Source organism: Piliocolobus tephrosceles, chromosome 1, assembly GCF_002776525.5.
Source record: "Piliocolobus tephrosceles isolate RC106 chromosome 1, ASM277652v3, whole genome shotgun sequence".
NCBI lineage: Eukaryota > Metazoa > Chordata > Mammalia > Primates > Cercopithecidae > Piliocolobus > Piliocolobus tephrosceles.
Genome location: NC_045434.1, coordinates 194,622,553 through 194,635,761, shown reverse-complemented (window position 1 = coordinate 194,635,761; position 13,209 = coordinate 194,622,553). Strand labels below are relative to the sequence as shown.

General features: G+C 44.1%; 1 protein-coding gene across 6 annotated transcripts in view; it reads right to left on the bottom strand.

The window, feature by feature from the left end:
• Positions 1 to 1,656: 1,656 nt before the first annotated feature.
• Positions 1,657 to 13,209, bottom strand: part of EYA3 (EYA transcriptional coactivator and phosphatase 3) — a 120,640-nt gene continuing 109,087 nt past the window's right edge. For all 6 annotated transcript variants that reach the window (XM_023219473.2, XM_023219475.2, XM_023219472.2 and 3 more), the window contains 2 exons: positions 9,314 to 9,414; positions 1,657 to 5,805 (listed from right to left, as the gene is read on the bottom strand). In XM_023219473.2, the coding sequence (XP_023075241.1) occupies positions 5,725 to 5,805; positions 9,314 to 9,414 (182 nt within the window). In that variant the 3' untranslated portion in view covers positions 1,657 to 5,724. The remainder of the gene's footprint in view (positions 5,806 to 9,313; positions 9,415 to 13,209) is intronic.

The following is a 13,209-nucleotide window of genomic DNA, read 5'->3' as shown; positions in this document are numbered from 1 at the left end:
AGGATCTGGGAAGACGATGCTAGTGACTTTTACATACAAGCAATGGTTAGAGGCGGAAAGGATCCTGCAGATCATCCTGTCTAGTGATTTTCAGACTTTTGAGTATCATGTACCTATAAAATGGCCAACAGGGTTGAAACTTAATTTTCACAAAGAAAGGGCATTCAAGACTACCACCATTTGGCCGGGCACGGTGGCCCACACCTGTAATCCCAGCACTTCGGGAGGCCGAGGTGGGTGGATCACCTGAGGTCGGGAGATCGTGACCAGCCTGACCAACATGGAGAAACCCCATCTCTACTAAAAATTCAAAATTAGCCAGGCGTGGTGGCGCATGCCTGTAATCCCAGCTGCTCGGGAGGCTGAGGCAGGAGAATCGCCTGAACACGGGAGGCGGACCAACATCGTGCCACTGGACTCCAGTCTGCGCAACAAAAGCAAAACTCCGTCTCAAAACAACAACAACGACAAAACAACAACAAAAAAACTACCACCATTTGTTTTTATCATCTCATAAAAGGATGTACCAATCTTAGAACAAAGGACCATTCTTCTAATTGAATACATGTAAACATACACACACACCTGCAATTGCAGGAAGAGATGGAGATGTTTATCTCCTCTGTGCTTGGAAATCAATACTTCTAGTGTTTGTACTTATAACTGAATAAGGATATAGCAGCTAACGGGTTTGCTTAAACTAATGTGCACCTAATGAGGAAAACATTTAATTACTAGAATAGGCAACTTCCTCTTTTCTGGGGAATTTTTGGAAAAATACATCTTATGGCCTGACATTTATGGTACTTGGAAGCTAGAACCCAATTCTGTTTTTCTTCATTGACTAAAAGGCAGAAAGGCTTCGTGACTGTTTTCCAGACCAGAGGGATGCAGCCAGACCCAAATCAGAGAAATGAAATGAGAATAAGTAGTTGATGTGACATGAAATCAGGGCAAATCAAATGAGGTCTGATATCAGTTTGCTAGTTTTATCGCTTTTGGGGTTTTTTTTTTTTTTTTTTTTTTTGAGACGGAGTCTCGCTCTGTCACCCAGGCTGGAGTGCAGTGGCCGGATCTCAGCTCACTGCAAGCTCCGCCTCCCAGGTTCACGCCATTCTCCTGCCTCAGCCTCCTGAGTAGCTGGGACTACAGGCGCCCGCCACTTCGCCTGGCTAGTTTTTTGTATTTTTTAGTAGAGACGGGGTTTCACCGTGTTAGCCAGGATGGTCTCGATCTCCTGACCTCGTGATCCACCCGTCTCGGCCTCCCAAAGTGCTGGGATTACAGGCTTGAGCCACCACGCCCGGCGCTTTTGCGGTTTAAGTGCAGCGCGGCAAGGTACTGATTTCTCTCCTTAATAATTAAATTTCAGCACATTTGGCAGCGAGTGAAATCTTTTCTCACTCCAGTTCTAAACTTTAAAAGCAAAATATATTTTAGAAACAATACATGCTCCCATGCAAATTACTGTAAAATATTTTTCCATGTATATTTATACCAAATGGTTTGTTTTTACTTTTTTGGTGAAATGACCCAGTTACTGAAAGGGTGACATCTTTCTAATGAACTCTTTAGAATTTTTATGAAGCCATAATTAGGACCCCACACAGCTGGGCAACTATGCTGATCCTATTCAGAAAAGACACAGGAGCAAACTATAGAAAATAAAAACTTTTATTTTTTCAAGTTTATAAGATAGTTCCCATTACATATAACATTATGGTCACGGATTCTACAGCCACAAATGCCCGCAGTCACATAAATATATCCAATCCGATCAATGCCTTTTCCTGCTAACAGAGGCATCTGAAGTCCGGAGGGAGAGTCGCATTTTGAGTAGAAGTCGTCCTTAATGGGAGGGCTCCTGTCAGTGCATTAGGAACTAGCCAAGGAGCCTTGCTTGCCAGAGCTGTCTGACTCAGGAGAGGAAGGGACAGATGGCCTGCTGACTGGGGCTGGGGCAGCACTACATTTTCTCTCTTGTGGTTTAAGATATTTTAGAATCTCGGAATTCAGACCCTATAGTGTGAATATCTGGGGAGTTCTAACTTCTGGATGAAAAAGGACACCAATTTAGTGGTAAGAAATAGAAGCCTGCTTAAGAGGGACCCTAACTGCCTCCTTGAGGAGTAAGGAGTCAGAGGAAGACCCTAAGCTCACCACTTGTTAGCCTAGACCATTGCTCTACCCCATACTCCCCTCCCCCAGTGGTTCAGTGACACTGACCATCATTCAAGGTAGTAAACATCTAGAAGCTCCACATGCTGCAGCTAGAGTTTGTCAATCAGATTCTATCTGGAGCTTTAAAGCTGAGTTTGTGTAAACTACGAACAAGCTGTGGCATCAGTCTCTTGGGACAACTCACTAGCTTTACACTAGACAGGAACACCCCAAATCAAACAAAAGCCCAGATAGGCATCTAAATCTGGAGCAGGTGTCCATTCTTCTGGACACTACCAGCTGCCCCAGGGGCACTGGACAGGGTGATGCTAAGGCACAGTCAGTTTTACATTCGAAAGTCAAGCCACCTCCTCAACCCAAGACACACCTCACTCCAGATCTACTACTAGAGAGAGCCCTCACTGTGACATTACAGACCCATCTTGTAGAACCCACAGTGCCAGGCCGGGCGCAGTGGCTCACGCCTGTAATCCCAGCACTTTGGGAGGCCGAGGCGAGCAGATCACCTGAGGTCAGGAGTTTTGAGAACAGCCTGGTCAACATGGTGAAACCCCGTCTCTACTAAAAATACAAAAATTAGCTGGGCATGGTGGTGGGTGCCTGTATTCTCAGCTACTCAGGAGGCTGAGGTAGGAGAATCGCTTGAACCTGGGAGGCAGAGGTTGCAGTGAGCTGAGAGATCATGCCACTGCACTCCAGCCTGGGTGACAGAGCGAGACTCCACCTCAAAAAAAAAAAAAAGAGAACCCACCACGCCCAGCTGGGGAAGGACTCATCATTTGGCTAATTTCATGAGGACTCAAATGAAGAGGGCCTTCCCCTTGATGAATGGACTCACAGTGTCCTTTGGCCCTCTACTTCCAACAGCTCTTAATCCTACCCACTTATTTTCCTTTCCAGACTTTTGTGTTGGGGTGGAGAAAAAGGCAGGGTAATTACAGACAGCACCATGTTCCCTGGACAATTCATTCTGGCAAAAAGCCAAGAAGCTCCTGTTTTCTCTTCCATCTAAATGAGGGTGGCAACAACCAGGAATGAGCAGAGATTGCTCTGCTCAGCCTCCTTACCTCTCTTGGTCAAGTTCAAGTTACTTTTGGAAAGAGCTAAGCTAGGAAGTCAGAGCAAGAGGAAAAAAGCCATTGATAAAAGTGAGTCCAAGTTATATTCTAAAATAAAGAGCTCCCATAAGGGTGGAGAGGGAAGTATCTGTGTGTGTGCTTGTGTGCATGGTGGGGGTACCACTCTGTAGACTCACAAACCTGAAGCGCAGCACAACAGCTGTGGCCTTTGTCCAGGACAAAAACCCAACAGCTATACTGCATTAGGGGGAGGGTTTGAGGCTTCAGAGTAAAACCTAGAGCTTCCTAAGATCAACCATCAAACAAGGCAGAGCAGCATCTAAGGAACTATGCTGAATACAGACCAAGAGAAGGCCTACCTCACACTACATCTCGCTCCTCCCAACCCACAGGAAACAAGGCCAAAGAGGCAGCTAAGTAAAGGAGCACTGACTTCAGCTACTCAGCAAAAACTTACTCCTTCAAATTGTGAGTCATGAGCACTTTTCAATGAGTTCTGAAGGAATGTGTATACCAGCCTCTCTCTGTTGCTATCTGGGTGGCCTGGCATTGAAAGGAGTCTTGCCTCTTTGTGCTGCAACATCTTTGGAAATGGGTATGCAGAGTCTCTGGCGACAAGCAATGATAGCTGGGGTTGGTCAACGATGCCTCCTTCTGCGGACCAATCCTGCATCTCAATCTGAGATGCTCGTATCATCTGTCTCTTTGCAGCCGGGGAAAGGCTGAACTTCCTCAGCTCTAGGGAATTTTATCCTGCCTGAGCAGATGCCCAAATTGCTCTTGGAGGGATGGGGCATCCAACAATCATGGCTGGGCTGGAAGGCTGTGACTAGTGCACCCACCAATCTGCCCAGAGGTCGAGAGATGCTCCTGCATTTGGCCCAGGATTAAGTTTTGGGTCATGAAGTAGGGAATGATGCAGCACTCTCATTTAAATCAGGAAAGTCTGGCTGGGTGCAGTGGCTCATGCCTATAATCCCAACACTTTCAGAGGCCAAGGTGGGAGGATCGCTTGAGGCCAGGTGTTCGAGACCAGCCTTGGTAACAAAGTGAAACCCTGTCTGTACCTCCCCTCCCCCGACAATCAGCAAAGTCTTTCTGGTTTCCTACTTTAGAATGGGATTTGAGAAGCAGTGTTTTCCATGGGAAAATTTAAATACAGCAATCTGCTCTTCAGTTTCAGGCAGAGATCTAGGTAAATATATACCTGGGACATCCTTCATATGTCTTAGGGCTTCCACAAAGGAAGTCAAATACATTGGCAGTTTTGGCCAAAATGTAGTTATAAGCATGTTTTTAGATTTGATTTGAATTCTTGGGTCTAATACTTGGGGACTAGCCAGAGCTGCCTGGAGGTGGACATGAGGTGCAGAGGGCAGGAAAGGGGTAAGAAACTAGCATTATGATGACTAAGAAGGAAGAAACTGCAGGGGTGAGCATCTGATGGGAAATGGGTACTTCTCTGCAGGAGGAACAGGTAGATCCTTTCGGTCTCAAGAGCCAAAGAAGCCGAAATTCATAAGACACTTTAGTTCCTTCTCTCCAGTTTGGAAGCTAAGCCTCCTGGGATACAGTCTGAATGGCAGTCAAGCTGAAAGAGTTTTTAGGGTTGTGCCATTTGACTAAAGGGAAAAGAGACTGGAAAGAAGACTAAGGCTTCTAGATGGGAAATGCCAAAGTTTAAAGTTACTCAGTGTTCAGTGCCCCACAGTTCACCAGCTAGGAGATGGAAGAACAGGAAAGGAATCATCCTAGAGAGCAGACCACTGGAGCAGCTATAGAGGTGCTACTGCCACAGAGAGGTATTTTAGGTATTTCAATTACTATTTTCAAGACTTTACACACTTTCTTGCTAGAAAAAGAAAGTGGCAGAAACCTGTGTCAGAGATCAGACCCTTACCTATAAAAATAACATACACATTCGCTGGAAATAAGTGAGATTCTAAGCTAAGGAGACTCTAAGACCGCAAGAGATGTTATCATAAAAGTCTGCTGCATTTATCTGATCACCACAAGTTATGAGTAATTCTCAATCTTGTCATGGACTAAGAGTGCAACTCTGCCCCAGGAATTTCCTTTTTCATTTTTTGAAAAAAAACAAAAACAAAAAACAAAAAAACAAAAACAAAACACAGAAGAATTAAAAGCACTGTAGCTGTAGTGAGTCCATTGTTCTGTCTATCCAACTGTCTCCTGCTTCTGTATGGAGATGAACACGGGGCTACAGCTCACTCTTAGCAAAAATTGCAGCTGTTGGTTCTGATTGTGTTCTCGCCAGCATTCCATGGATAAAGACAGACAGAGAGAGCGAAGGAGGGAGGGAGAGACAGAGAGAGAGAGAGAGAGAGAGGAAGAGAGAGACAGAGAGAGAGAGAGAGACAGAGAAAGTTCTCAGTTGGTTCCAGTCTCCAGCTCCCTTCAGGAGTGAAAAGGAGCTCAAGGGGAAGGCTCGTCATTCCAGTTCTTAGAGAAAATCAAGCTCTAAAGCCTGGTGAAGGGATACAAGGTCTCCATGGTTTGTGATCCTCCAGAAAGGCATGTTGTGCTGGAAGAGAGTGGGGATAGCTGGTTAATCCAACTTCTTCTGAGAGCTTATATTAAATATTTGCCCATACTCTTTCCTCAGCACACCTCTCCCCAAGGTATATGGTAACCCTATCTATCCCTGCCTCACAGGGCTGTAATAATGATCAAATAGTCATATGTATAAGGACCTTGTACATTGCACACTTTGTAAATGTGAGAAATTTTTAATAAGTTTCAGTGGTACTTTGTGCTTTTGAGAGATTACCTGTTCTAGCTATTATTTTGAAGACAGGGTCTTGCTGTGTCACCTAGACTGAAGGGCAGTGGTGTGATTATAGCTTACTGTGGCCTTGAATCTGGGCTCAAGCAATCCTCTTACCCCAGCACTACAGGCATTCCAGTTATCACACAGGGTCTTAAGGATCAAATAAAATGGCCCAGGTGAAAAATTAGTATTTGATATAAGATTATATTGTCTTATGGATGGTTAATTTCTTGTAAGTTTCAGAACTACAAGACCTAAATTTTATCTATGTCCAAGACGGAGAATGTACAGATCTGGGAAATAATAATCCCATTATATTATGTAGTCAGAATCATGTCCAGAATACTGTGTGCTGTTCTGGAGGCCATATTTTACTCTTTATTTTATTTTGAGACAGGGTTTCATTCTGTCACCCAGGCTGGAGTGTAGTGGTATGAACATGGCTCCCTCCAGCCTTGGCCCCCTGAGCTCAAGTGATCCTCCCACCTCAGCCTCCCAAGTAGCTGGGACTAAAGGCATGTGCCACTACACCTGGCTAATTCTTTATTTCTTGCAGAGATGAAGCCTCACTATATTGTCCAGGCTGGTCTTGAACTCCTGGGCTCAAGCAATCCTCCCACCTTGGCCTCCCAAAGTGCTAGGGATTACAGGCATGAGCCACTGTGCCTGGAGGCCATATTTTTAAATTAAATTAAATTTATTTTTTATATTTTTTGAGACAGAGTCTCGCTCTTTTGCCCAGGATGGGGTGCAGTGGTGCTACCTTGGCTCACTACAACCTCCACTCCCAGGTTTAAGTGATTCTCATGTGGAGGCCATATTTTAAAGGAGGGCTTTGATAAACCCAAGTGTTGGAAACCATGTTCTATGAAGCTGAGATTAACGTTCCTATCATCTAGTTGAAACTGGTTCCAAATTACTCAGAATATTGAGGTCCTAGAACACAGTTATTTTGGCATATACCCTAGTTGTTTTTTAAGCCAGCTGCTCACACATAGTATTTAAAAGGCTATTAACATACAGAAGAGGAAACCGATTTGTTATGTTCAAGAATGCCAGACTAGAGGCCAGGTGCAGTGGCTCATGCCTGCAATCCCAGCACTTTGGGAGGCTAAGGTGGGTGGATCACTTGAGGTCAGGAGTTTGAGACCAGCCTGGCCATCATGGCAAAACGCTGTCTCTACTGAAAATATAAAAATTAGCTGAGAGTGGTGGTGTGCACCTGTAGTCCCAGCTACTTGGGAGGCTGAGGCATGAGAATTGCTTGAACCCAGAGGCGGAGGCTGAAGTGAGCCAAGATCATACCACTGCACTCCAGCCTGGGCAATGGAGCGAGACTCTATCTCAAAAACAAAACAAAACAAAAAAAAGAATGCCAGCCTAGTATATGAAGGTAGAGAAATCTTTGCTCAGTAGAAGGGGGAACACCCTAACAGTTTGGTTGACCCCTCGGTGGAACAGGCTACTGGGAACCAGTGCCCTCATCCTTGGGCATATTCAAGCAAGGACTAGAGAGACTTCTGTCAGAAAGGCTGCGGAAAAGATCCTTCACAGAGTATAACTTGAACTGGGTAAAGTGCTAAGGCATTTTCCAATGGGTATATACTTTTTTTGTTTGTTTTTTTGAGACAGAGTCTTGCTCTGCTGCCGAGGCTGGAGTGCAGCGGTGCAATCTCGGCTCACTGCAACCTCCGCCTTCAGGGTTCAAGCAATTCTCATGCCTCAGCCTCCCGAGTAGCTGGGATTACAGGAGTGCACCACCATGCCCAGCTAATTTTTATATTTTTAGTAGAGACGGGATTTCACCATGTTGGCCAGGCTAGTTTCGAACTCCTGATCTCATGTGATTTGCCTGCCTCGGCCTCCCCAAGTGTTAGGATTATCGGCATGAGCCACTGTGCCCAGCCACAATGGTGTATTCTATTGTAGATGATTCTAGACATTAGCTCAGAGTTACCAACTCTGCTGATGACTTGAGTTGTTCTTTCTCTCCCCCATACCCTTCTTCAGACCGGGAAACACTGATGCATACACCCACTAGTGTCTTTCCCAAAGAGGGCAACAAGAAGCACATTAGAATTAAAGCTTCATAACATATGCGAAAAAATAAGGATCCCTGAATTGCTACATAAAGTGGCAAACGGAAACATGAGATAATAATGCCAACTGATTACCAATCTTATACTTTATTATAGTTGCTAAGATTTCTACTTAACTGGATGAAGAGTATCAGGGCAGCTGGTTCTAGCTGGCAACCTAATGCCTCCAGGTCTAAGAAATAGAGTTGCTGGAAGAAAATAAATTGGGGTAGGGAGGGAAAGAACTTCTACAGATCCATTTAGCAGATAAGGATAATTGTTCAAAGTCACATAGCTGATACACAGATGGGATTTTAGGTTCTATAGCCAAGATTCTTTCAACTATTGTTTTGTATATCAAGAAGGGGTGACCTGGGCCGGGCGTGGTGGCTCAAGGCTGTAATCCCAGCACTCTGGGAGGCCGAGGCAGGTGGATCACAAAGTCAGGAGTTCGAGACTAGCCTGGCCAATATGGGAAACCCTGTCTCTACTAAAAATACAAAAATTAGTTGGGCATGGTGGCAGGTGCCTACAGTCCCAGCTACTTGGGAGGCTGAGGAAGGAGAACTGCTTGAATCCAGGAGGCGGAGGCTGCAGTGAGCCGAGGTCATGCCATTGCACTCCAGCCTGGGCGACAGAGTGAGACTCCGTCTCAAAAAAAGAAAATAAATAAATAAATAAATAAATAAATAAGGGGTGACCTGAAGTTGGGACCTGTATAGTGATGGGGTTAACATCAGAGCAATCTTTCCAGGGCTCAAAGGCAGGAAAGACGTTCTCTACAGAAAGAGCTATTGGTTGTACTGTCTGAGAACTTGAATAATGGAAAAGAAAGAAAGATTAGCCTTTTTGCAGTCAAGTCTGATGCTTGAGAAAGCACTGTCTTTGAAGATGGAAGATGGGGCACATCTCAGGTTGAATGACGGGATCCCTGTAGAACGGCTTAAAGATTTTAAGATTCTTGAGGGACAGGGAGGAAGAGGAAGGGATGGATCTAAAACTTAAAAGGAAAAACTCTATCTGGAGAAAAAAAAGACCCTCTTTTTCTTTAAAGAAAAATGGGAGAGGAAGAAAGAGAAGATACTATAAATGCATAATAGATTGCTAAGATTTTGTAGTTTTTCTCATTTTTTCTAATTACACGATGTACAATCACATACACTATTTTTCTTTACCACGGTTACCTGTTTGGCTGCAATTTCTTCATCTCGTCCATCTCCAATCACTACATATGTGACTTTCTTTCCAAACCTTGACACAATCCTCTCAAAGCAGCTCTCCTTACCTGATGAGAAAAAGAAATTTCCTGTTAGAATACTCTTTTCAAAACCAAAGAAGAGGGCTGCTGCTAGGTTCACCTGCCTGTGCTTAGGTGGACTAAATGACAGCCCACGTAGTTTGCTTTCTGGAGAGTAGGGATGGGAGCTAGAGATCCAGTAGACCCTCTACCCAAAGAATGTGAAGTTGTGCTATTAAAACAACTTGGCCAGGCACGGTGGCTCAATGCCTGTAATCCCAGCACTTTGGGAAACTGAGGTGGGCGGATCACCTGAGGTCGGGAATTTGAGACCAGCCTGACCAACATGGAGAAACTATGTCTCTACTAAAAAACAAAATTAGCTGGGCGTGGTGGTGCATGCCTGTAATCCCAGCTACTCAGGATGCTGAGGCAGGAGAATCGCTTCAACCCAGGAGGTGGAGGTTGCAGTGGGCCGAGATCGCACCATTGCACTCCAGCCTGGGCAACAACAGTGAAACTCCGTCTCAAAAAAACAAAACAAAACAAAACTTATTTTAACCTTCACATTGAGGGTGAAGTCCCTAAGATCTTAGCGGGAGTGAATTTCTATAAATGGGAGGGATTCATAGGTTTAGTAACTTGCCCCTAGATCACAAACAAGCAAGTAGATAGAAGTTGGGGCCCCTGACTCCAAATCTAGGCTCTGGTCATTGTGTCATAATGAATGAATGATTTTTGAGGTGAAATGTTTTAGGGTAGAAAAGAGAAGTGAAAACACAAGGCTCTGATTTCTTGTCAGAAACAATAACAAACAAAAAGCCATTTCCCTCCAATTCTTCATTTCCCAGGAACAGTCCTGTGTATGGGCCTTATGTCTTTCAGTGAGAGAAGAGCTCCAGAATAGAATTGAGAACAGTGACCAATAAATACGGCAGCAACATTTGTCATATCTGGAACCTCCTTACTTACTACACCTTGTAGTTGTAACCAAGATATTGCATCACTGAAATTGACCTTGGGAAATGGGTGATTTAAATCCATTTCTCAGAACTGCAGACGGTTTTGAGAAACATGGCAGTGTTGTATCAAAACTCAAATCCCATCTGCAATCAACAACTAAAACATGCACAGATCATACTGCTGTGGGAAAGATACTTTATTTGTATAAATAAAAGGAAGTTATATCCCTTGCTCTTTTTATCTCCCTGCTTCTGCCACCTTCTTCAGTTAAGCAAGGTCCTAACTTTGGCATTCTTCTTCATCCTGCTCTATCAACCTTCTTGTTCCTTCCCCTTGCTCAATAGAGTGACTTAGCACCAGGGTTCCTGTGTAAATAAGATAAAAGCTGCCTCTTCCTCAAGACACTTGACTGCCATCTGCTGGAAAATCATTATAATATATAAATACACAAATCTAAGATAACATAATTGGCCAGAACTTGTATTTCCATACTCAGAAGTCCTACTTGGCATAGGAGAAGTCATGCAGATATATAACTGCAAATTTCTGACATCCTTACCCCAGTGGCACTTCAAAACAGATGGACTAGTCAACTGGACAAGACACTAGTCTACTCTGGGCTCAGCTGGCCACTTATAATACGAGGCTTGGCTTAGGCGCACTTGGGTCTCTTTTAGTGCTAACATTTTACATAGAATTGTCTTGCCTTACATTCATATGAGGGATTCAATCAATGTTTGCTGAATAAATTAATATTAATCTCACAAATGATTCAGTAGAGGACTGTAGTCCAGGTCTTATGCCTCAATTCAGTTCAAACATTAAACCGTTCAACTAATAATAAATTCTTACTATGTTCAAGGTGTTGAAGAGTTCTTTAATTCCATTTCACCCATTACAGCTTTACAAACTAAGCCAACCTCCACCAGATGCACAGTCTACTATGATCTGTCTGCAGCAAAAACACTCTTAAGTGAGTCAGATTTGACTTTCTTGTAAGACTCAACAAAGGCAGTAACTCATATTTTGAGGATAAGAACACAGACATTTTCATTGTCCTGGCATGCAATGATCCAGGATGAAATATACTCTGTAATGTCTCCTTTAAAAGGATTAAGAGGCCAAGAGAGTTATTAACAGCTCAAAGTAAAGAAGCAGCTCCATGAAAACAGGACTCACTCCAATACAGTTGGTAAAATACTTCCATTTATACTCTCAAAACAATTCTGAATATGAGCTTTCCTGTTCAGGAGGATGAGGCCAATGACTAATCAGTTAACCAAATGTCAAGCAATCGAAGTTGGTGAACTGTAAGATCAGCCAAGTCTTCGGAGAATATTAGTCCCTGGGTTGTCTCTATTAAAATATTTCTGGCCATGGGCAGTGGCTCATGTCTGCAATCCCAGCACTTTGGGAGGCCTAAGGCAGGAGGATCACTTGAGCACAGGAATTTGCGATTAGTTTGGGCAACACAGTGGGATCTTTTCCATATAAAAAATTTAAAAATTAGCTGGGTATGGTGGTGGAGCACGCCGGAAGTCCTGGCTACTCAGGAGGCTGATGTGGGTAGATCGCTTGAGCATGGGAAGGTTAAGGTTGCAATGGGCTATGATCGTGCCACTGCACTCCAGCCTAGGTACCAGAGTGAGACCCTGTCTCAAGAAAACCCCCCAAAACAAAAAATACTTCTGACATTTTCAGAAATTATTTTGAGAATTCTCTTTAATGTCCCCAAATCAGAATGGCCATTAAGAGAACCATATTTTGCTATCATTTCAGAGGAAGTGAAAAAGTATTTCTTCTCCTTGCTCCCATTTCACAGTTCTGTGAAGAAAAGCCTCAAGCCTTGGTAACTATGGTTACCATGACACCAGATCCCACTGCAACCTTGCAAATTAGCTCTGGATGAACTGAGACTGAGGAAAATCACCAAATAAGCACACTTACTGACAGAGGGAATGAGATCATTTACATAAGCCTGATGAGCCTGTGGGTGCCAGGTCTCAGTACAATAAGCACTACAGAAAATCTATCTTTCAGATGTGGGAGACTCAGTGAGGGCTCTGGGTTCCTATGATATACATAAAGCAACCAGCAGCAGTAACAATATCTGAAGGGAGCTGTCATATATGTTCCCTTCCACCCAATCCCTAGGAAATGAAGTAATTCAACCATACAAAAAAGCATGGAGAATTACCAGCCTTGACAACAAAGTGAGACCCCATTTCTACAAAAAACAGGAAAAGTTAGGCATGGTGGTGTGCACCTATAGTCCCAAGCTACTTGAAAGGCTGAGGTGGGAGGGTTGCTTGAGCCAGGGAGGTCGAGGCTGTAGTGAGTCGTGATCACTGAACTCTAGCCTGGCGAAACCCTGTCTCAAAAAAACAGAAAAAAAATGCCTACCACCAATGAAGCTTTGTAAAATCTTAACACTTCATAGTTGCTGTATTTATTTACTTATTTATGAGACAAAGTCTTGCTATGTCATTCAGGCTGAAGTACAGTGACACAATCACAGCTCACTGCAGTCTCAAACTTGTGGGCTGAAGTGCTCTTCCCACCTTAGCCTCCAGAGCACCTAGGATTGTAAGTACAAGCCATCACACCTGGCTATTTTTTTTTTTTTTTTTTTTTTGAGACAGAGTCTTGCTCTGTTGCCTAGGCTGGAGCGCAGTGGCATGATTGTGGCTCACTGCAACATCCGCCTGCCAGGCGCAAGCGATTCTGGTGCCTCAGCCTCCCAAGTAGCCGGGACTACTGGTGCCCCCTACCATGCCCAGCTGATTTTAGTAGAGACTGGGTTTCACCACGTTGCCCAGGGTGGTCTTGAACTCCTGAGCTCAGGCAATCCGCCCGCCTCAGCCTCCCAAAGTGCTAGGA